The sequence below is a fragment of the Muscardinus avellanarius genome, assembly GCF_963383645.1.
Source record: "Muscardinus avellanarius genome assembly, chromosome: 16".
In the NCBI taxonomy this organism is placed as follows: Eukaryota; Metazoa; Chordata; class Mammalia; order Rodentia; family Gliridae; genus Muscardinus; species Muscardinus avellanarius.
This window is the reverse complement of record NC_137802.1, coordinates 43,160,130-43,184,559: the sequence shown is the minus strand read 5'-3', so window position 1 is coordinate 43,184,559 and position 24,430 is coordinate 43,160,130. Positions and strand designations below refer to the sequence as shown.

General features: G+C 40.8%; 1 protein-coding gene across 1 annotated transcript in view; it reads right to left on the bottom strand.

Annotated features, from left to right (window-relative positions):
- The window catches only part of CA10 (carbonic anhydrase 10), a gene marked incomplete at both ends in the record, with an annotated part of 532,584 nt that extends 532,076 nt beyond the window's left edge, over window positions 1-508 (bottom strand). Inside the window, one exon of the mRNA XM_080712393.1 lies at window positions 448-508. Coding sequence (XP_080568519.1) covers window positions 448-508 — 61 coding nt within the window. The remainder of the gene's footprint in view (window positions 1-447) is intronic.
- Between the last annotated feature and the right edge of the window lie 23,922 nt (window positions 509-24,430).

Sequence of the window (24,430 nt, the reverse complement as noted above, 5' to 3'; positions counted from 1 at the left end):
ATCCTCCCGCAGTCTGTGGGAAAGCGTCTAGATGCCTGGGCAGGGCTCTGCATCCATTTTGCCAGCCAGGAACCACCTAGTTTGGGAACTTTGAAAGCCAGGGGATGGGGGTGGGGGTTGCCACGGCTCAGATTTCGGCGCCAGAGTTCTCAGCCAGGAAAGCAGTTGACAATCAACACCCATCTGCTTCTTCTTCCTCTGTCCCCATGCTTTCTTCCCTTCTCCCTTCCAGGTCTCCCCTCCACACAGATCCTGCCCCCCCCCCACAAGCACACAGCCTTGGGCTGGGGAGGTTTTTTATTTTGAAAACAGCAAACCCACAGAACGGAAAAGGTCTACGCTACCCCCCCTCCCTTCCCGCCCTATGTCTACACACAATTCATCCCTATACATTCCAAACGCCACAACATAGCCCCACGCCGCCCGTGACTCCCGCGCGTCCCGTACCTGATATGCAGACGATGAAATTGGCTTGAAGAAGGAAAAGCACCTCCCAGACTATTTCCATCCTCTGATTCTCATTCCAAGTGCATCACTCGACGGGAAAACGGGGGGTGGGGGGAGGGGGGAGCCCGACACGGCACTCACACATACACACACAAACACACACGCTCCCGAGCGAGCGCACACTCGCACTCCCACCCGACAGCCGGCCAGGGACAGTCACCCCCCCAAGATCAATATCGCAGTTTGAATTGTTCCGGCAAATCTCCCCTCGGGCTCGACGGGCGTGCGCCCCAGATGTGCTGACACATGTCCGATGCCTCGCGGTCTCGGAGGTCTCCGGGCTCGCGCGTCTCGGCTCCTGGCACCAGTGGGGGGGACCGCGCGGGCAGCGGCGGCGGCGACAGCCACCTGAAGCCACCGGCACCTGGCTCTTCCTGCAAAAACGAGACCACGATCCGCCTGGCGCCCCAAGAAGACATAGACGATAGCCCCCCGCCGGGCTGCGCCGTGCAGGTCCGGGCTCCCGGCAGCTCCTAGCTCTCTGGCTAAGCCCAGGCAGTCTGTGACAAGTTGCCCTCGAAGTCCGCCCCCCTCACCGGGGCATGGTCAGAGGGTGGCTGCTCGGCTCCGGGCCGGTCTCCTCCTGCTTGCGAGCGTGGGGGGAGGAGCAGACACAGCAGACAGACAGACAGAAAAAGAGATGCAGGGATTATTGCCCGAAACTGCCGCTCACCAGCAGCCTCCGCCGACCCTCCCGGCTCCCCAAGTCCGCGCGCAGCCTGCTGCCTGGATGGGGTTCGGCGGGCGAGTCCGGGACGCCGAGCGGAGCCGCGGGGCGCCGGGCACCGGGGCGCGCTGGGGGCCCCTGGCTCCCCACGCCGCGCGCGCGCGCTTTCTGCTCCGCCGCTATTTTCCTGGGCTCCCCAGAACCCCCAGTAGCCTCGCTCCCATCGCCCGCAACTAGCGCCGCCGCCGCCGAGATTTTCCGCAATGCAACTGCAGGGGTCGTTATTTCCTCGCCTCCGGATCCAGACGCTTCCCGATTCGGAGAGGAGGAGGAAGAGGAGGTGGAGGAGGGCAGGTGGGGGCGGGAGGAGGAGGACGAGGAGGAGGAGGAGGAGGCTCTGCCAGGTGAGCGTCCTCTCTGCCTCCAGGAGTCCCGACGTCAGCTGGGCCGCCCGGCGCCCGGGGGCGGAGGCACAGGACCCAGGCGGGGAGGTGAAGCTGGACCCGGCCATAAGGAGGAGGCGAGGGCTGGGCGTCAGAGCTTCAGGCCGTGGCAGCTGCCTCGGCCCCAGCCCCTGGCGGCCGCCTCCGCGCTCCGCCCCGCCCGGCTGCCTCGGTTACCCTCCAGGATCTTTGAGTTTCTCTTCTCCTTAAAAAGAACTTCGCGCCCAGCTGGCTGGGCGCAGGAGACCCGGACGGGACGCGTCCGGGGAGTGCCGCGCCTCGCTCTCCCTCTGCTGCGGAATATTGGGGATCTTTTTTTTTTTTTTTCATACTTCATTCTCTGCCCCCTTCCTTTCTCGTTCCTCAACTACCCCTTCTTTCTCCCCCTTATCTGCTCCAGGGCCAGAACGCTACTTACCCCCCGAGTGCTCCTCTCTGCAGGTTCCTGGAGCGGGCGCAGCTGCTGCCTTCAAGTCCCTCTCCTCCCTCCTCCCGAAAGGGTCTGGAAAAGCTGCCTTTCTAAGTCCTCTGGCGGCGGCAGCCGCGGCCAACTGCGCCTGTACCCAGCTCTGGGAGGATCCGGGGCTACTGGAAACCCGGGCCTTCGGGGAACGGATTTCCCAGCTTGGTTTTTCTTTTACCCTGCTTTTCTTTAGAGAAGCCCCGGTGCTGTAGGGGGCTTTTGCTGGGCTCCGGGATACACTCAGCAGCTTCCAGTGAACCTTTCCCCACCAGCCCCGCGCGCTCACACACCCCAGCCCAGCGCGCTGCTCTCCGGGGGAGGTGGGGGCGGCGCGGGCACCCCCACCCCCACCCAGGCCCAGCCGGAGCCGCCGGTCAGCGGAAGGTCTCTCCCAGAGGCTGGAAGTCTGAAGCCGGGAAGGACTTGCACCTGGCTGCGGTGTGGATGCGGGGGAGATGGAGGAAGCCCTGCTCTCGCTCGGGACTGTTCGCCTACCAGGGCTGGGAGTGAAAGGGAAGGAAAAAAAAAAAAAAGCAGCAGAATTGTGTGCTTCGAATCGCTGCGGCAGCGGTTTGCGAAAGCCCCAGACCTACCTCTCCGGGAGTGCTGCAGAAGAGGAGGGCAGGGTAGAGGGAATCCCTGGAAAGACCTCGGATTTCTCTACGCGCCTGTCCGGATCCCGAACTGAACTGTGACGTTGGGAGATGGGGCACACGCGCGGAGGGTCACACACGACACACACAACCCGCAGGAGATTTCTTTGTACTTTTTTAAAAATTTAAATGTTTAGGAGCCATGTGAGTGTAGGTACCCATCTAACAACTACAGAAAGAGTAGACGAGAAAGGAAAGAGGGGAGAAAAGAAAAAAAAGGATGCAGTTCATCTTCACAGGGTCCATGTAGTGAGTCCTCCTGCAGTGAACCCGGTACCCAGGCTGTGTGGAATATCCAGGGAGCGCATGGAGCCGACAGTGCGCCCAGGATCTTGGATGGACGCCCCCAGAAGCCTAAGGGGGGGGGGGGCTTTTGCCAGTGGTGGGGGGAGGAGAGAGCGGCTGCAGGAGAGCAGAGTAGGAGCTTTTGGCACTGTGAGGGCTGGGCTGACTTGCCAGAGCTGAAGCGTGTCCTCCTGCTGCCTCCAGGGATTCTAAAAAGGAACCGCTGGCAGACTTGCCTACTCTTTAAGAAGGAGGTGTGGCAGAGGGATCTGTGCTCTGAGATGACAGCCAAGGACTCCAGGTGATCAACACATTAAAAATCTAGGCCCAGATGAAATAAATCCATGATTCTTATGTAGAGAGCTTTGAGGTTCAGCAGGGAAGACGGTGAGACTTAAGAGCATTAAAATAATCCTGAATAGTGAGAATTAGCCCTCTTAGGAAACATATGGGGAGTGCTGGTTGCCGTGCCTTGAGAAGAGACTGCATGAAAGGGATTTTTGAGGGGTGAGAGAAGAAAGTAGTTTAGCAAAGATGAACATACTCAGCACCATGGACAGTCACCTATATCCTATAGGATGTTGGGATTCACTGGCCACTGGAGTTGCTCTCTAATCAGTATGCATGAATTTTTATACCACGACCCATTCATTTAAGTAATGGGCTCTGCAAATATTAAATGTATATCTTATATGCGCCGTGCACCGTGGCAGGATGCTGGAGTTTTGTAATTGAACATGCATAAGCCTTGCCCTTTAAAAACTTAATACTTATCCCTCCGCATTTGACCTTAATCATGTTCCAAAGGCTCTTGCTGCTAGCACAATGGTATACAATTGATAAATTTCAACACAAATATTGTAAGGGACAAATCAAAACCATAGTACATCCCTATGAGATAAATATTGCTATTGTGGTACTGGGGTTCCTGGAAACCCTTTCTACCTCTGGGCTACACTCCCAGACCTATATTTTATATTTTTATTTGGAAACAGGGTCTCTTAAGCCAGCGAGGCTGGCTTCGAACCTGTGCAATCCTCCTGTCTCCTCTTCCCAAATGCGGGATTACAAGCATGGCCACCATGCCTGGCTACTTCCATTTTAAAGATATGAAACAAACTCAGTATTTTCTCAAGGTCTCCCAGCTACTAAACTTTTGATATTGTTGTTTGGTACTGAGGATTGAACCCAGGGGCATTTAAAGTACTGAGGTTACAAGTGTGTGCCACCAAAGCTAAAATGTATCTTTAGCATTTCCCCATAATTTAAAGAGATTATGTTTATATCTGGATAACTTCCCCAAATCCCTCTCCACTATACCTGCCTTCATCTTTAGTGTCTTTCTCATTGCTCTACATTTCTCCATTACAAATTCAGTGCACATGTCTTACACATTTAGTAGAGTATTGGCCTAACTCAAGTGTGAGAGACAACCCTAATCGCCTTATAGAGACCGGGAAATTATAGTTCCACTCCCCAGGTGAGAATAATATTGAAATCTTTTGTGTTCTTTCTCTACCCTCTCTTTCACCCAACCCCAGAAGAGGAGTGAATTATCTGACTAGTAAAAATGATAAAAGATTAACATTTATCAGGCTATACTTCTCAGAGGCTGGGTACTTTTTACTAGAGAACAAAATAGATCCATCTCTCATCCCCATTGCTTTACTCTCTTGCTAAACCTACATTCAGGCACAAAATTTCATTACATGTTTTACTATATGTTTCTATTCTCCCTGCCATGTGTACCTCAAGAAGTACAGTGTCAATAAGGTTCTTGCTTTCTTTCAGTAACTGGGTGCCTGAAGCCAGTCACAATCATCCATTTCTTTGTCTGAAAAAAAAAAATACTTAAGAGCCTTTTTTGTAGACCCAACCATTTTTACAGGTGTTTTCCTAGTCCTGGATTTGGAAAGAGTAATTGGAAAGTGCTATTTCAATCTTATGTTCAAATTATTTACTTATTGTTACTATATGCTAGAGCACTTTGGAACATATTAAATGGAATATAGTGAAGGTATGATCCTTACTGAATAAATATTTCTATTTTTAATTGCTTACAAGAGGACGGGAAGATAACTTAGTAATTAAGGTGCCCCTGCCTTCTATGAAAAAGATCGAATCACTAAAATAAAAAAATGTTGATGAAAAAAACCTAGTACTGTTAAAACACCAATTTCACCTAAATTGACATCGAGGATTAATAGAATACCAATCGAATTCCTAGCAAAACATTTTTATGGAAATTAACAAGTTGTTTATAAAATCCTCTTTGGAAAAATAAAAAACAAATTTGGGAGATGTAAACTATCTGACTTCAAGACTTAGGAAGCTATAGTAACCGATACAATATGGTACTGGCATTGGGATAGAAAAATAAATAAATGGAACAGAATAGAGTCCATAAATAGAATGAGGCATATTAATTCAGTTGCACAAAAGTGCAAAGTCATGTCCTTAGAGGAAAAATTATGAATGTGTGTGTGTGTGTGTGTGTGTGTGTGTGTGTGTGTGTGTGCTGCTGAGAATTGAACCCAGGGACATGCTATCTCTGAGCTAAACCTCCCAGCCCGATTTTTTTTTTAAACAGGATCTCACTAAGTTATGAAGTGCTTCACTAAGTAGCTGAGAATGCTCTTGAACCTGTGATTCTCCTGTCTCAGCCTCCTAAGTACTAGAATTACAAGCATGAGACACCACCACGATGGAAGGAAAAAATAATCTGTGAACAAAAATTTTCAGCATCTGCATATCAATTCTCAAGATAACAGAAGGATAACATACACTCGAAATCATGGAATGTAGCAAAAAGCAATTAAAATAGATTATATACATAAATGAAAAACTTAAGCCTATAAAACTACCAAAGGAAAACAGGAAGAAGTGGTTGGATTAGGCAAATGTTTTCTATATATGACACCAAAAGCAATTTATGAAAGAAAAAATATAAATTGGATATCACCCAAGTTAAGAATTTATGCTCTTTAAAGATAATTGATATTAAGAGAATTAAACACACACACACACACACACACACACACACACACACACACACACAGCATAGCCAGAAAAAAATAATTTTTTTGTGGTACTGGAAATGAAACCCAGGGGCATTCTACCTCTAAGCTACACCCCCGGCCCTATTTTTTATCGTTTACTTTGAAACAGGATCTCACTGAGTTGCAAAGAGCCTCACTAAGTAGCTGAGGCTGTGAATTGCGATCCTCAGGTCTCAGCCTCCCAAATGCTGGTATTACCAGTGTAAGCCACCATGCCCGGCCAGAAAGAAAATATGTTTAAAATGATTCACAAGTAGAACATGTAAACAATGATCAAAACTTGATTTAAAGAATTAAGCATGAGCAAATAATTGAAATAGATTTTTTGTGTGAAATAAAAATATAGAAAAATGTTCATTAGGAAAAAGAAAATTAAAATCACAATGAGATACCAGCATACACATATTTTCATAGCTAAAATTTCAAAGTAATTACCATACTAAGTGTTAGTGGAGAATGTTAAGCACTTAGCACTGTCCTCTGTTACTGGTGGGAATAAAAAATTGTACAACCACTTTAGGAGAATTTGTGATAATTTCTTTAAACATTAACCATATACCAACCATATGACCTAACTATTCCAATAATAAGTATTTATTCTAGTAAAATAAAGTTATGTCCATACACAGTCTTTTACTCGGCGGTTTAGGGACCTGGGGATGTATTTCAGTGGCATATAGCACTTGTCTAATATGTGTGAGTTGATGAGTTCAATTCTAAGCACATTACACACACACACACACACACACACACACTATAACAATACGAAAAGAAACTATAAACAAACACACACACTATAAAAATACGAAACTACACACACCATAAAAATACGAAAAGAAACTATACACAAACACACACACACACACACACACACTATAAAAATACGAAACTACACACACAAACACACACACCATAAAAATACGAAAAGAAACTATACACACACACACACACACTATAAAAATACGAAAAGAAACTATACACAAACACACACACTATAAAAATACGAAACTACACACACACACACACACTATAAAAATACGAAAAGAAACTATACACAAACACACACACACACACTATAAAAATATAAAAAGAAACTATACACAAACACACACACTATAAAAATACGAAACTACACACACAAACACACACACACACCATAAAAATACGAAAAGAAACTATACACAAACACACACATACACACACACACACACACACACACACACAATCAGATGTTCCGAATCTTTTTTACAATAGTCATAAACTAAAAACAATCCAAATGTCCATCAACAGATTATGGATAAAGTAATTGTGTAAGAATTATACGGCAATAAAATTGTAATGAACTATTTGTAACATGGAACAATTTGGATTCATCTCAAAATCATTAACTGAATGAAAGAAGTCAAAAAGGAATGCATACAGTGTGCTTCCACTTATGAGATGAAAGGAAGTATGTGCTAATCTAAGAAGTCAGAAAGAATAGTGACTGCCTAGGGTGTGAGCAGGGAATTGTGGAGGACAGCAAAGAGGGATTGCAAAGGAATGCAAAGAAACTTCTGGGGTGAGGGATATATACATGATCTTAATTGTATTAATTGCTTCTGGGTATATACATGTAAAAAATTATCAAGTCACACACTGAAGATGTGTGCAGTTTGTTTTTATGTTAATTATATCTCAAAATGGATGCAGCAGTTTTTGAAAATGTAGAGACTATAATCCTAAATTTAATGAACTATTACTGGACTAAGGTTAGAGAAACTCGACCTCACTTCACTGCTGTTATTCTATGTGAAATGTTAGTTATTACTATCTTACTTAGATTTTGGGAAATATTAAAAAATTAAAGGAGAGCCAGGCATTGTGTCACAGGCCTCTATTTCCAGTACTTAGGAGGCTGAGACAGGAGGATCCCAGGTTTGAAGCCAGCCTTAGTAACTTAGTGAGGGTCTGTTTCAAAAAGTGAAATAGGATTGGGATGTATCTCAGAGTTCTAATGTCCTTGGGTTCAATCCCCAGTACCACAGAAAATTAAAAAAAAAAAGTTAAAGTAATTGTTCTTTTTTGTTTTTTAATATGGAAGGTCTGGTGTAAAAAAGTAGCCCTGAAGTTATATCTATATTTGTTTTACAGGTATTAGATGATTTTTCTTTTCTTTTTTAAATGTTTGGAACTGGAAATAGAACCCAGGTACATTCAACCTCCAAGCTCTAGCCCTAGCCCTTGTGATTATTTTTATTTGAAAATAAGGTCTAAGTTGCTGAGTCTTGCTACTTGCTGAGTCTATACTTGAACTGCCGTCCTCCTATCTCTGCCTCCCAAGTATTGCAGACAAATATGACAGTGGGACCATATGATGATATCACTTATTGTTACTTGGAGATATTTCTCTCGAAGGTAGTGGAAATTACAGGGTTGTGGAAAAGCAGATCTTGGGAGAGAAGTGAAGATTTGGAATATGAACTTTAGACTGTGGCTGAACAAGGAATCTTGTGTTTTCATTGAACAAGAGTGATAGCTAAGAAGTCCTACACATTCATGGACATATTTAATCATACTGTGAGCTAGTCAAGGAGAAAGCCTTACTGAGGCAAGAAGATACACGGGGCATGTCTAATAAAATAGGTATGTAACTTAGTGATTCGAGAGTAATCACTGAGTTACTAGTCTATTTCTTCCTGCTGTCTTTTCAGATGACTACCCATAAACATTATAACAGACTTTGGGAAAAATTCTGTTCAGATACTTGGGCTACAGTGATGTGGGGGTTGCAGCAATCCCCAAGCCAATGTGGAGATGGTAACAGAAGCAGAAGGAAAGGTTGGATGGTGCCTCAAATTGCAGCGTGAGAGGGGCAGACTCAAAAACAACAACAACCAAACAAACAAACAAAAAAATGAGCAGACCTGGGTCTGAAGGGAGAAGCACGTTCTGGAATAGAGGAAGGCAATGGTGAAGACAGTGGCAAAGAACTAGAAATCAGCGACCCAGCATGCAGACCTGAGAACATTAAGCAGTGTATTGGCTTCCCATTTCCGCTATAATAAATTATGGCAATGACTCATGACTCAAAAGTTTAGTCAGACATGGTGGCACATACCTGTAATCCCAGCACTTGAGAGTCTGAGACAGGAAGACCACAGGTTTGAGGCCAACCTCAACAATTTAGCGAGATCTCAGCAAGTGAGCGAGACACTATTTCAAAATAAAAAATATAATAGAGCTTGAGGTATATAGCTCAGGGGTCAATCCCTAGTACATCTGCCCCCCCCCCCCGCCAACAAGTTTACTAATAGAGTTCTAGAGGTCAGAAATCTGAAATGTGTCTACAGGGTAGCATTCTTCCTGGAGGCTCTAGGGAAGGATCTCTTTCTTGCTTTTTCTAGTTTGCAGAGAGAGTGTATATTTCCTGCTTCATGGTTGGCTTTCAGAAATGCCTTAGCTCCAGCCTATGCTTTTATCTACACATGATTTCACCCTCCTCTGAATCCCTGGCATTTTCTTTCCCTTAAAAGGACCCTTGCAATTACATTGGGCCCAACTGAAAAATCTAGAATACTCTTCCCATCTAAACGCTCTCAGTTTAATCATATCTGTAAAATCCTTTTATTTTTCCTATGTAAGGTATGAGACCCCCCATGTTCCAGGGTTTGGGTTGAGAATATCTTTAGGAGAATTTATTCTGCCTATGGAAAGCACACAGTTTCGGATCACACGAGGAATGCCAAGTATAGATCAATGGAATCCCTCATGAAAAAATTGAAATTGAAGAGCTTGCGAACTTTTTCATCTATAAAATAATGCACTTTATATTTTTCAATCGTGAGTTCATGTGGGTTATTTGAGGCTTTGGTGGGAGACTTTGTTCTCTATAAATGAATCCATCAAGAGGCGATGTGAAAGTGTTTGAGTGGATGTGATTTGCTTCTCTGGATAAAGAATGTCAGATGTTAAAATGGGCATACACCACAAGGAGAAGGGGCCATTTTCCTTTCTTTGACATCTGAATGGATAGAAGATTATCTGTCACCATCATTCATTATATTTTCAAAATAGCCTTTCTTTTAACTCATGCTTTAATTTGTGGTCAACATGGGGGAATTTTATACTTTAAGGTAGAAGAAGTTTCATTCCTATAAATACCATACTTTATTTTCTCTTTAGAGATTGGTAGATGATTAATGAGGAAAACATGATATTACACGAAGCATTTCAGCCAAGACTTTGGTCATAGTTTTGAAAGTTGATGAAACCCATGCTGGACCCTTCTTTTTATTCCAGTTCATCTTTCTCAAATGTCCAGCCTCCTGAACACAAGATCTTACAACTGAAAGACTTGTATGCAGTAAATAAACAGCAGGAACTCTGTAAATGCTGAAAATAGAATAGGCTTATTTGCTTATTTAGATACATCTAATTTTTTCTTGCATTTATGTTAGGAGTTTGATGGCAGATGGTATATAATATATTACATGTGCACATTAATATACACAGAGTCCTCATCCGGTCCAAAACCATTCATTTTGAGTTGAGAAGATGGTAAATTAGGGAAAGCAATGTGTGTAAACTCAAACAGAAGCAGAATCAGACTCAGAACTAAAATCCAGCCTTCCTATTGATTTATTTTATACTTTTTATAAACCTCCCATCAAGACCATTCTTTCTTTTGTTACCAAGCAACACAGTGCAACAGCTAAAACATACGAGGTAAATGTTTTATAAAACCATGCATATCTATCTTTGTGGAAGGTACTTTTTTCAGAGTTTCTGCTTTCTGTCTAATGCACTTTCAGCCATACTCAGTGTGTGTGTGTGTGTGTGTGTGTGTGTGTGTGTGTGTGTGTGTGTGTTTCTTTTATATCAAGCACTTTCTGGTGAAGTTTTGTACCAAAAGAATCACTTCCCTCCTCGTGAGCCACCAGCAGTAGCGTCAGGTAGCAGTTATGGATCAATATAGAGAATTTTAGCTTCATAATGGTTCTCAGGTTTAAAGAAAGGCTTTAATTAGGACGACCGTCTGCTCCCATCCTAGCTTGTATACTTCTGGAGTTAGCAACTAGTGCATTAGGTTTTTAAATTATTTGCTGAGATTATTTTTTAACACAGCCTCCCCAGTGATTAGCATTAAAAAAATACAAGAATTAAGTTTCTCTTTTCATTCTGCACATAAAAGACGCCTTCTATTTCTCTACTCAGCAATTTCTGCATGCCAGATTATTAGAGAGTCATACATCCTATTTATTTATTAGGAAAATCTAATAGCATGCATTGGCAGTCAGACTTCCTCTGCACATTTGGAGACCTGGGACAAAAGATTCTTTGACCCTAGTCTATATCCCTTGACCCTTCTTTTTCTACTTGTGACACTGTCCCACACTTGCAGGAGATTCGTTTAGGTCTTTTCATGTTTGCATGAGCTATCTCAAGATCAAGTACCTTAAAGAACAGGCTTTTATACACAGGTACATAAGAAGCCATTCCTTGGTCTTGCCTTCAGTCCTGTGTGTGCTCACCAGCACTGTGGTTGGACTCTGGGAAGGGAGATCTATCCACTATCCCCTCATTCATCACTGCTGCTGCTAAACTTCAAATGCTTGTGTGAAATCACATTCCTTTTATTGAAAGCTTTGAAGATGTACAGTGGGTGAGTAATGTTGTACTGGAAGACTCTAAAAGAAATGCTACTTCTAAATCAACACAGAGGAGGGGACCCTGCAGTGGAAATTAGCTGATTTCCTTCTGCCAATAGGATATCCCAATTTTTATATTCAACTTAAACAATAAAATCTGTCTCTCTGACATTATTGTATGAACTTTAAAAAGCAAGAGTTAAGTTAGCATGGCAGGAAACAGAGTTCTGAGTCTGTTCTCTGATTGCTGCTAGACAGAGGAGAAAAGTCCTTTAAAACAAAAAGAACCTCCGACCAAGCACGAGAGGGAAGATGTGAGTAGTCAGCACCTACAACACAGTCCACAAGGTGTGAGATCGAAGGGGGTTACAAGACTACAGCTTTTTCTACAAAAATACAAAGATGCTATCATAAGGCACTGCACAATGTCAAGGTCACTACAAATGTCAGATAAACCTTACCAATCGGTAGGGATCCTCATCTCACTAGTTCAAATACTTTATTTTAATAAATCTTTTAAGACTTTCATGAGTTGATATTACCTTATTCTGAATTTCCACTCAGAAGGGGTGAGAACATAAATATTGCATGGGAAAATACATTTCATTTTTATATCCCATAAATTATTATTTCTGTGGGGAAGTGATTTTTAAATGAGTGTGAATAAAAATTTAAGGATATTTAAAATGGATAGTTATTAAAATAAAAATTGTATTCTTTGCATTTGAGGTCACCAACTTTTCTCATAGTACAATAGAAGTTCCCAATGGCTGTTTCTTCCTTTAACTCCCATGAAATGGGAAACAAACTGGCATCCTGCCCTTTTCATTGGAAAAAAATGAGCAGAATGAGCCTTATTTTCTCCTCTGTATTAGCACGCATCAGAAGGAGGTGGTGGTGACTTTGAAAGTATTGCCACAATGGCTTTCAGAATATTGGATTTAGTTCAACCTAATCTTTCGTAACCAAAGAAGGAGAATAGGCCTTCTCATGAAGCAGAAAGTGGATGTTTCTTTGAAAGATTTTTTCATGTACCTTTAGGAATTGAATAAAATTTTCAAATAAAAATGGATTTTAATGTGCTTTTAATTAGGATGACTCCTAAGGATGTGTGGAATGAAAGTGTTGCAAAATCAAATGGCGAGAAATTTGGATAAGCCTCATTGGTAAAAGGAAGTAGAGCCTATACTGTTTCAGAGACTGACTTTTGTCCAAGCTGGCAACTGTACTGTGCGTTTTCCTCACTTTTCCACCACTATCTACTTTAGACCAGCAGGGTGCAACCTTGAGTCACCCTGGATAAGCCTTACCCAAGTGCAGATGCAATGGTCAAACTTCAAAGAAGGATGGCTGTAGGTAAGGGAACTTGAAGGGCTTACCCTCGCCATTTACACTGGGGGAAAGACATTTCTGGTTACTCTAGTGGAAACGCAAGCTAAATGATGCAGATCCATAGAACTAAGCAGCATCCCGTCAGCAACACAAAAACCAATAGTTATTTTTACGAGAGAATGTAATGTAGATCACTGTTTTAAATGGGTGTTGGAGAACTAGCAAGCCACCAGAAAAGAGCAAGTTTCCACAGAACAACTCTAAGAAATAGCTACTACCATTATGTCTGGGGAAACCAAGCAAAGTCACTGAGATTAACAGAACTTGTAAGCCTGAGGGAGGGTCTTTGGTGATCTAGGACCTTTAGCAAGACAGAGGGCTTCCCTTTGGTGCTGATTCTTCAGAGAGCTCAGCAAAGGGGCTATAGCTGCAACTTCTGAATAGCTGCACCTCACAATGATGCATAATTACAATGCACTGATAAAAGTATAAAAATAATGCACTGATAAAAGCATAAAAAATCATTAGGAGCTAAACAATAATAGGTTAATAACTGCACTCTCACTGACTCCAACAATGATAAGACTTGGCTGGAAGGGGGATGAGCCTCTTGCCCTGCAGAGCTCCTCTGTTGCACTTGTCCAGGGTTTTTGCCAATGAAGCGCGCTGTGCTCAGCTGCTTTTCACAGCCCTGGATGAGAATGAAGGAGTGTTTTTATCTCCTTCACCAGCAGTTCTGATATCAAACCCATACTTCCATAGTTATTTGACTTTTCCAAATCTGCTTTTGTGCTCACCTCTTGCTGGCTTATGGAAGTATGTGGCCTACTCTACAGTCTCTTTTCTGACCTTCCAATGTGGCATCTTCTAGGCTGTCTTATCTCACCATAGGGCCTGAGACTTCCTCGTACTCATTGTGGAGATGCAATGGCTGTTAGCACCAAGGATGCTCCCTGGCTTCCAAGTTCCTAGAACTTGCCAGATAACTACGTAGGTACAAAAAGAAAAGAGGTATTTTCTGGTCTAGTGGCTTTACTCTCAGGTCATCTGAGTCAGAAAAGCAACACAGCTCACCTCAGATTTAGAGACTGAGATGTGAACTCAGAGAAAACATGCTTAATAGGAACCAGAATAGCTTGATGGCAGAGGTGAGTCATCTTGAACTTAAGATGTGTCAACCTCGGGTGCTCAGAGAACACTATGGATAAAGAGGCACTGACTACACTATGAATAAGAAAGCTGGTGTTTGAATCTGAAACCTACCACTCACCAGCTCTAAGATTTCAAGTGTAATTTAAGTGCGTACTAGAGCCACAATTTCTTTTGCAACAACAGAATGAAAACATTTTTCAAAAATATTTTTAAGACGACATGGAATAGTATGCATAAAAAGCATTTAACACATTATAATTACTCAATAATGATTAATTAATCTAAATATATATGGAACTGTAATTGGAAAATGCAATTTGTGATTCAGGAAACAGAGCAACCAGGACTCTTAAAAGCTACTTACAAGACACTAAACATATTCAAATAATTATTTTCATGCATCCCATTCTAAGCCTTATTCTCCCTAAGACAACTTAATAATGTTTGATTAGCTGGATGGGGACAGAGGATAGGGGACAGAGGATAGGGACAGGGGATAAGAAAGGTTAAATAAAGAAAATAAAAAGTTATAGAAGAAGATCCTTCCTTCCTTCCTTCCTTCCTTTCCTTCTTTCTTTTTTTCCTTCTTTCTTCTTTTTTTCTTCCTTTGTAAAACAGAAAATTGAACCTAGGGATTTTCTATCTCCCAGCCCTTTTGATTTCTTATTCAGAAGCAGTGTCTTGATAAATTGCTGAGGGCCTCACTAAGTTCCTGAGGCCGATCTCCAATCTGTGATCCTTCTTTCTCAGCCTTCCAAGTGCTGGGATTACAGGTGTGTATCACCATGTCCAGCTCAGATATTTCTTTTTAAGGCACATATTTATATGGCATTCAGTATGCAAGCCTTTTTTCTTATTTTTATCAGAGAATAAGAACATCAGGCCGGGCGTGGTGGCGCACGCTTGTAATCCCCGCGCTCGGGAGGCGGAGACAGGAGGATCGCGCAGGTTCGAAGCCAGCAGTGCTGGCTTAAGAGACCCTGTTTCCAAAAATAAAATAGGTCTGGGAGTGTGTATCCCGGAGGTAGAAGGGCTTCCAGGAACCCCAGTACCAAAAAAAAAAAAAAGAACATCAGAAGATTGAGGTTCACAAGAAAATTGAAATAGCAATTGGAAGACATGAATTAAAGTGACTTATTTATCATTTTTAAATTACACAGGCAAATTATTTAACCTTTCCTAGCCTTAGTCTTTGTTTTTGTCTTTTTTATTTTGTCTTTTTAAAACTGTAGTAGTGGACTAGCACCTACCCCGCTAGGCTGTTTTGGAGAATAAATGAGATAATATGTGAAAATTTCCTGGAGCTGAGTAAACCTTAAATGCATGGAGGTCATTAACGTCAGATCCCAAGGACTGAGGGTTTTGGAATTTGCAATCACTGAGTCAGATCAAGGTTTGAGTCACTTTGTTTACTAGCTATGTGATTCCTTAAGATCTCCGGATGTTATAGTATCTTCATCTTTAAAATTAAGAAAGTAATATAAGTCTCTTTACCTTAAAGTATATATCTAGAAAGTGGATTTGATAAAAAATTAAGTGCAAAACACTTTATATATGTGTGTATGTGTACATACACATATGTAAATGTGTATGTGCATATGTGTATTTGTGCATATGTATATATTTGCATGCATATGTTCATATGTGTATGTTTCTATGTACTTAGTAGTATTTATATATGTAAGTATACATATGTTTGTATATTTATCTATAGAAGCATGTATACATAAATGTATACATGCATATATATACATGTATATACACATATAGTGACACACAGAAACCTTATTTTAGATGATCTGTTAGTATTGCATAAACTATTTATTGTAATCCTGGGATTAGAATTTAATGATGAAAGAGCTAAGTTTTTGGACATAGAATCTCCCCTGGAAGAGTTCATGTTATCTGCAAAAAATGCTCAGAGTGATACAATTGAATCATGAGAATTCTAATCTCATCAGCAGACAGATAAATTCATTGAGATCAGTGGATTCATTGGTGGTAAGGTAGGCAGGCAGGGAGGGGCTGGAAGAGGTGGTCTCTAGGGGTGTGGCCTGGGGAATTATGTATGTCCCTCCAGCTTTCCCTTGCTCTTTCTGTTTCCCACCACTCTTCTCTGAGCACTGGCCACAGATGTGACCTGGCCTAACATGAACTAAAACCTCTGATATCTCCAGAAGTGTGAGAAAATAAATCTTCCTTCTGTCCAGTTGTGGCCATCAGGTATTTTGGGTTGTAGCGGTGAGAATGCTGACTGAAACAGAAGGCAAAGAAAGGGCATCAAAATCCAAGATCTGCCCTGAAAATTGAGAGAAGCAAATGTAGCCTTCCATTTGTTATAGATAAACATTAATATCTTTATTCCATCCATTAATAACTAACTGCCCCAGGCTCTGAATCTTGTACAATTGTACCTTATGAAAGCTCACAGTAGAGAAATATTGTGCAAAATGCAAAACACCAATTTTATCATGAGTAATAAAAATTCAATTAAGTTTAGAATAAATGTGTGAGTTAGTAACCCAAGCTTAACATAAAGCCATGGAATGTAAATAGATTTTGGAAAACAAAATAACAAGGGTGTGACAATTTATAAAGTGTACTGAAAATCCATCACTGCTTTCCACTCGCTGGCAAGAAAAGGCTCGCATTACAGGAGAGAAGAATAATTTTTGACATTTTTATTGTGGTTTATAGCTGGAACATTCTAACAAGGACTCTGAATAAGAAGCTTCCTCGCAGCATGGCTTGAAGAAAAATAAAAAGCAAACCATCTGGAATTATTTCTTCTATGTGCCTTGGCTGGGTCTGGAATTCTGCAGCATTGACAAAGATTTTCACTTTAGAAGAGCAAAGGTGAATAATATGGCCAGGAACCTGGCCCAGCATTTTAAGATCTACCTGGTCCATGCTGTATCTTTTACTAGCTAATTATGAACCAAATCTCTTAATACCTCTGTTCTTTATACATCAATAAAACTGTTACTAATGATATTTATTATTATAAAAAGAGTTAAAATGAGATAAAGTACCTTACATTTCTCATGAGAATTAATGAGTGCTATACAAGAACTGGGATTATAATGTAGTTTGATAACTTTAGTGAGATTTTTATCTCTCTTTTTATTCACACACATCAGAATTTTCTCAAAAGCATTGTTTTTCAATAGTCCTGTAATATATCGAAATAATAGAAACTCTGATTTGAAAAATGGATTTAAAAAGTCACTTCAAAATAAAATAGCTATGTGAACTATCATAATCAGTATTTTAAAATGGAAATGTATCAGTCAGGTGTGGTGGCGCACGCTTGTAATCCCAGTGCTTGGGAGGCTGAGACAGGAGGATCCCACAGGTTCAAAGCCAACCTCAGCTACTTAGAGGCTCTCAGCAACTTAGTGAGACCCTGTTTCCAAATAAAGTATAAAATAGGTCTTGGAGTATAGCCAGGAGGTAGAAAAGCCTCTAGGTTCTACCCCCAGTACCACCAAAATATATATATGTATAAAATGTATCATCAAGTTTTTTCACTTACTTTTGCACCATACTTTTATTTGTTAGTATTAATATATTCTAAAGAATGAACCACAGATTTTTTTTTTTTTTGGTGGTTCTGGGGTTCCTGGAAACACTTCTACCTCAGGGCTATACTCGCAGACCTATTTTATATTTTTATTTGGAAACAGGGTCTCTTAAGCCAGCGCGGCTGGGTCTGAACCTGCATGATCCTCCTGTCTCTGCCTCCCAAGTGCGGGGATTACAAGCGTGTGCCACCATGCCCAGCATGAACCATAGATTTTGAAAGCAATTTTTTAAGAAAATATGTTCTAGCCAGGGGTGGTGGCACACACTTGTAATTCTTGTGCTTGGGAGGCGGAGACAGGAGGATCACGCTGGTTCGAAGCCAGCGCTCTGGCTTAAGACCCTGTTTCCAAATAAATATAAAATAGGTCTGGGAGTATAGCACAGAGGTAGAAGGGTTCCATCCCCAGTACCACAAAAATAAATAAATAAATAAATAAATAAATAAATACAACAAAAACAACAACAACAAAATAAGTGGGGGTATAGCTCAGAGGTAGAATGCCCCTTTGTTCAATGAAAAGAAAAAAAAAAATACGAGAACTGGGTGTTGTGGCACACACTTGTAATCCCAGTACTTGGGAGGTTGTGACAGGAGGATTTCATGTTTGTGGCCAGCCTCAACTACTTAGTGAGGTCCTCCACAAATTTTTGGGACTCTGTTTCAAAACAAAGAATAAAAAATAGGGCTCGGGGTATAACTTGGAGGTAGAATGCTCCTGGGTTCCACTCCCCCAGTACTGTTAAAGAAAATAAAAGCCTGGCATGGTGATGCAGGCTTGTAATCCCTGTGCTTGGGAGGCGGAGACAGGAGGATCGCGCTGGTTTGAAGCCAGCTGCTCTAGCTTAAGAGACCCTGTTTCCAAATAAAAATATAAACAAATAGGCTTCCAGGAATCTCAGTACCACAAAAAAAAAAAAAGAAAGAAAGAAAGAAAGAAAGAAAGAAAGAAAGAAAGAAAATAACTTCTGAATAATAATAACAAGATAGGTGAGATGCTTATATTAGAGCACTCTACTTGTTGTGGGGCTAGACCACAACAATTGATTGAGCTATGCCCGCAGCCCTATTTTATTTTTTGCTTGGAAGCAGGGTCTTATTAAATTGTGGAGGGTTCGCTAAGTTGCTGAGGCTGGCTGCAAACCTGAGATCCTTCTGTCTCAGCCTCACAAGTATTGGGATTATAACAATGCCTGGCTGAATCAAAATTTTTTTAAGGATACATATAGCCTGCGTGATGTAATCTGTCAAAGAATACTCAGAATTAATGGCAGTATTTTAAGTGGTCCTCAGAGCAGGTTGTATGTGTGTATGTGTGTGTTTGCATGAGTGTGTGTAGGTGTGCACATGCATGTGTTGTGTGCACATGTTTTTGCCAGTGAAAGACACAATGATGTTTACTTATCTACTCAATAAATCTAATTAAGGTTCTACTAGATGACAAACATTGCTCCAGATGGTATGGCACTAGAGATGAACACAGTGGAGACAGTGGAGATAAGACGGGATTTTTGCTCTCACGAGATTTTTATTCTAGCAGAGGAGTAATAAATGTATCAGCGTATAATTAAATATCAGATAGATCAATGGCACAGTGAAGATTAAAGCAGAATGTTGTAATAGATACTGGCAGGGTGCTGTGGGGGCAATTGCTCTTTGACCTTGGCTTGATAGGCTTTGCAAGGAGCTGAACTTTTAACTATGGAGCTGATCAAGACAAGGCAAGAAGGAAGAAAACAGGAGAGCTCAGAGTAAGTTCACAAACCCAGCAGCAAATGATCTTACTATGAGTGAGAGACTACGAGAGATTTTCATGATCAAGAGGAAGAACAGTAGCGGGTGAGGTTAGGAAGACAGGCTCCCAAACAGTTACTGCCTGTGGGCAATGACAATGCGAATGGCCTTATTCCAAGAGATATGGAATCCATTTGATTGTTTCGACCAAGTCTTCATTGTTTTGAGAAGATCACTGGCTTTGACTTCAGTCTAGTGAATTAACCCGACTGACAGTGGTGTGAAGCCACAGAAAGCAGAAGCAGAGAGAAGCTAGGAGGAGCCCGTTAAGTACAGACGAGGCAGGAGGTGTTAGGGTTTTGGAACAAGAAAAGTGGCTAGATTTGGAATCTATTATTAGAGTAGTGTCTATAGGACTCTTTAGGGACAAAGGAAAAGAGGGAGCTAAGAATATTATTGTGAAGCACAGACGTACTGGCTTTGCACACAGGGAGAGAATTAGCATGACCAAGGAGAGTTTCACTGGACTGTGAAAAATAATATCCTGACACATCTTGTTGACGGCAAGGCACAACCAATGGAACACAAGATTGAGAAATCAGATGCTCTTCTCAGCTTTGACTCTTATAATTTGAGTAAGAAATTTCCCATCTCTGGGCCCCTTCACTTCTTTATCTGTAAAAATTAAAGTGTTAAATGTCCTCTGAAAGTCCATTCATTAAATTTATTGTATGTCTCTAAGTAATAGACAAAACCTTTATTTACTGATAGATATTTTGAATCAATTGGTGACATTGTAGGGACCAGTACGGAAAATACTGCTCACAGAAAATGTGTATAGAATTCCATTAGGAATGTACTTGATGGACTGCAATGTTATTTAAAGCTTACAAAGAGTCCCATTTTGATGACTTAATGATATGTAGTGAGTGGACATTTACCTCACTGATTCTTGAGTAGAGGCTCATCTACTTATTATACATCACTGTATGTTTGAAAATGCTGAATTCCATCAGTCAAAAGATTAATCTATAAAAGGCAGCAAATGTTTGTCCAGTAGGGAAAGAAATTCATGATGATTGAATTACATACTATAGCTCCATTGATTGACAACGAAAGTACTGAAATATTTGGCTTGGTAAATTGAAACTCTGTTGCATAGGAATAAAAACACAGAAAATTTGATTGTGTGATCAGAGCATGCTAACATGCTGTTATCATTTCAAATGTTTTCTCCCTTTTGCAATAAAAATAAGTAATCTGAATAGGAGCCTTAGTTTACACCAAAGATCCTATAGGTCAGGATCATGAAGGAAAATAGCTATATCTAAAGATAGAATAAATGTAGAAAATGGGACAAAATGGGAGAAAATCTACAGCAGAAAAGAGGGCAAATTTGAATACCATATCACCTTTTCATCTCCCCTATTTTGAGTTATTGAGAAATGGAATAGAAAAAATAATCCTCTGTGAGTATTGTCAAATTCCTCTTATTAACTCTGAACAAAGCAGAAGTTAAGTCAAATGCTTTCCATTTAAAGTCTTCCAAATACATGAATTCATCTTAGTGACAAATTTTCATTATTCTTTGGTCAGTGATTCTCAAGCTGGAATGACCATGGAAGTGTTTATGGAAAACGCAGGCACCAATACTCTACCCTCTATAGATGCCGTTTGGTCAAATATTAGGTGGGGTCCTCCAGCCTGCCTTTTAAACAAGGATCCCAGGTGATTTTGCCTCAGGTGGTCTGTAAGCCACAGATAGTCATCTTTTAAGAGGAAACAGGGTATGTAGTCAGGCTCTTGCCCTTTTATTGTATCATATTTCGCTTGAGCTGAAAGGGATACTTTTTATGGTCTAGGGACATTTATCCCTGCAGAAATTCTAGAGAGGGGAGCTATCCCTGAAATTACATCATCAAACTTGCTGACTGGCTAAAATGCAAAGTTCAGTTCTATGCTGCTTAAGAGAAATGCACCAGGGAACGGAGGGCATAGGTGAGCATTTTTTATTTCAGCTTCATAGAATTAAGGGTAAGTAATGTTAATTGAAGACTAGCTGGTTATTTTATATTACTAAAGGTAGTCTCCAATAATGAGCTGACAATTGTGAACATGAATGCACCAATGAATACAACAGCAAATATATTAAAAGTGTAGCAATTATAAACAGAAGTTATCTTTTAAATGAAGGAGATAAAGTGCACATCTTACATGCATTGTGCCATTGTTTAATTTAAATACTCTGAACAGCTGATTTCATCCATTTTATTCTATATTTAATTTTCATTAAGGGCAACACAAACCTTTTATTGATTTTTAGTAAAGACATAAAAGCTACTCTACGTTTAGTTAACTAAGTATTAAAAAGAGGACAGAATGTGATAAAAATAAAAACCAACTGAAAACAATATATATTTGAAACAAAAGCTAAAATAAAATTATACTTTGGCCAAGACTTCAGGTAAGAAGTAGCATGTATCAGTGATTCCATGCTAGATAAAAAGAGCAGTTTTTAAGTTCCCGTGTGCGCGCGCGCGTGTGTGTGTGTGTGTGTGTGTGTGTGTGTGTGTGTGTGTTACTGAGGATGGAACCTAGGGGCACGATAACTTTGAGCTACACCACCAACCCTATTTTTATTTTATTTCTTCTTCTTCTTCTCCTTCTCCTTCTCCTTCTCCTTCTCCTTCTCCTTCTCCTTCTCCTTCTCCTCCTTCTCCTTCTTCTCCTCCTCCTCCTCCTCCTCCTCCTCCTCCTCCTCCTCCTCCTCCTCCTCCTCCTCCTCCTTCTTTATTATTTGCGGTACTGGGGATGGAACTCAGAGGCCTTCTACCTCTGGTTACTGCTCCAGCCCTATTTTTTATTCTTTATTTTGAAACATGGTCTCACTGAGTTGCAAAGGACCTCACTAGGTAGCTGAGGCTGACTGCAAACCCGGATCCTCCTGTCTCAGCCTCCCAAATTCTAGGATTACCAGCATGTGCCACCATGCCTGGCTCTTGTTTTTTATTTTGAAACAGTATCTCATTAATTGTTCAGGATCATGATAAATTGCTGAGACTCTTTTTGAACCTGCAATCCTCCTGCCTCAGCCTTCCAAAATACTGGGATTACAGTAGTACACCACTAGGTCTGGATTAGCTTTTTATTTTCTAAATGGGCTTTTGGTGGGTTTGCTTTCTCCCTTCCTTCAGATATACTGGGGAATGAACCCAGGGACATTCTACCTCTGAGACACACTCCCAGTCCTATTTTTTATTGTTTATTTTGAAACAGAGTCTCACTAAATTGAAAAGGGCCTCACTAAATAGTAGTTTAGGCTGTCCTCAAACCTCAATTCTCCTGTCTCAGGTTCCCAAATGCTGGGATTACAAGTGTGCGCCACCAAACCTGGCTTATGTTTGTATTTATTTGCATAAAATCATGAAAAGTGTGTGTGTGTGTGTGTGTGTGTGTGTGTGTGTGTGTATAATACACTATACAGTGAAAAAACCAATATAAAATTAATATAAAGAAAATATAAAGAAAAATAATAATGAATAAAACATCATTTATATTTGCTTCTAGAATATGCTAATAGGTGAAAAGCAAAACAGTTTTTAATAATTTCTTTGGCTTATAGTCTGATGAGCTATTACAGGCTCTTCTTACAAAATTCCTGTCCAAGATCTAGAATCAACAACTTTTCAAAGAAGCCTGGTATGTTCGATTGAAAATTTGTAGTTCAGATGTTCATTGCTCCAGGATTGTTCATAGTTTTTAGGTTTTTTCAATAGGCAGAATTAGGGGAACATATATACATTTATATTTATATATGTGTACACATATGTATAGTACATATATACATATATATATGTGTGTGTGTGTGTGTGTGTGTGTGTGTCTCAGTGAATATATGAATATTTGTCTGTACATAAATGTTTGTATACTTACTTACATACAGGCAAACATTGTTTATTATTTGCATTATTGTCAAAGGTTGCTATAATTTGGATGTTGACTGTCTCCCAAAGGACCATGTGTCTCTCAAAGGCTTGGTCACCAGGGTGGTACAATGGGGAAGTATTAGGACCTTTAGCACATGGGCCAAGTGAGAGGCCTTTAGACCACCTGTGTGCCCTCAAGAGAGGCTGCAGGTCCTCAGTCCTTCCTTTTCCTCTTTTGCTTTGTGACCATGAAGTGAGAGTTTGCAGTGCGTTCCCTCTCATACTCCCTGTTACCCCTCACATGCAGCAGATGCCCAAAGCATTGGGCCTCTATTAATGACTGGGACACTCAGAACTGTGAGTCAAGTAAACTTTTTCTCTTATAAGTTGATTTTCTCGCATCATTTGCTATAGTGAGGAAAGCTGACTAACACAAAGATGAAACACATAATAAATTCATGATAATTCTGATTAAAACGTAGGGCCACTGAATTTCAACTTAATATCTTCAGTCTTTGATCTGTATTTTACTCTCTGTTTAAAAGTCTTGGTTCCCAATATCACCAACACAAATGCTCATTTTTGAAATTCCAAAATTCATGACAATCTCAGAATAACAATATTAACATTACCACAAGTTACTTATTATTAAAAATTATTTTTAATAGCTTTAATGTCCTTGGGATGTGTTTTGCTAGTGATATTAAGGATAATAAACATGCTTTAAATCACTTAAAATAATTTTTTTGCCTGTGGCTGTGATACCAACTCAATACACAGGCTTCTTTATTTCATTAGGATTCCAATTTTGGAAACTGTCTTTTGAACTTTATTTTGCATTTTCTAATTATGTTAAGTATTTACTTGACCCAATGATTAAACATATAAACCAGGCATGGTGGTGCACGCTTGTAATCCCAGCACTTGGGAGGCTAAAACAGGAGGATTGCAGGTTTGTTGTCAACCTCAACTACTTAGTGAAGCCCTTTGCAACTT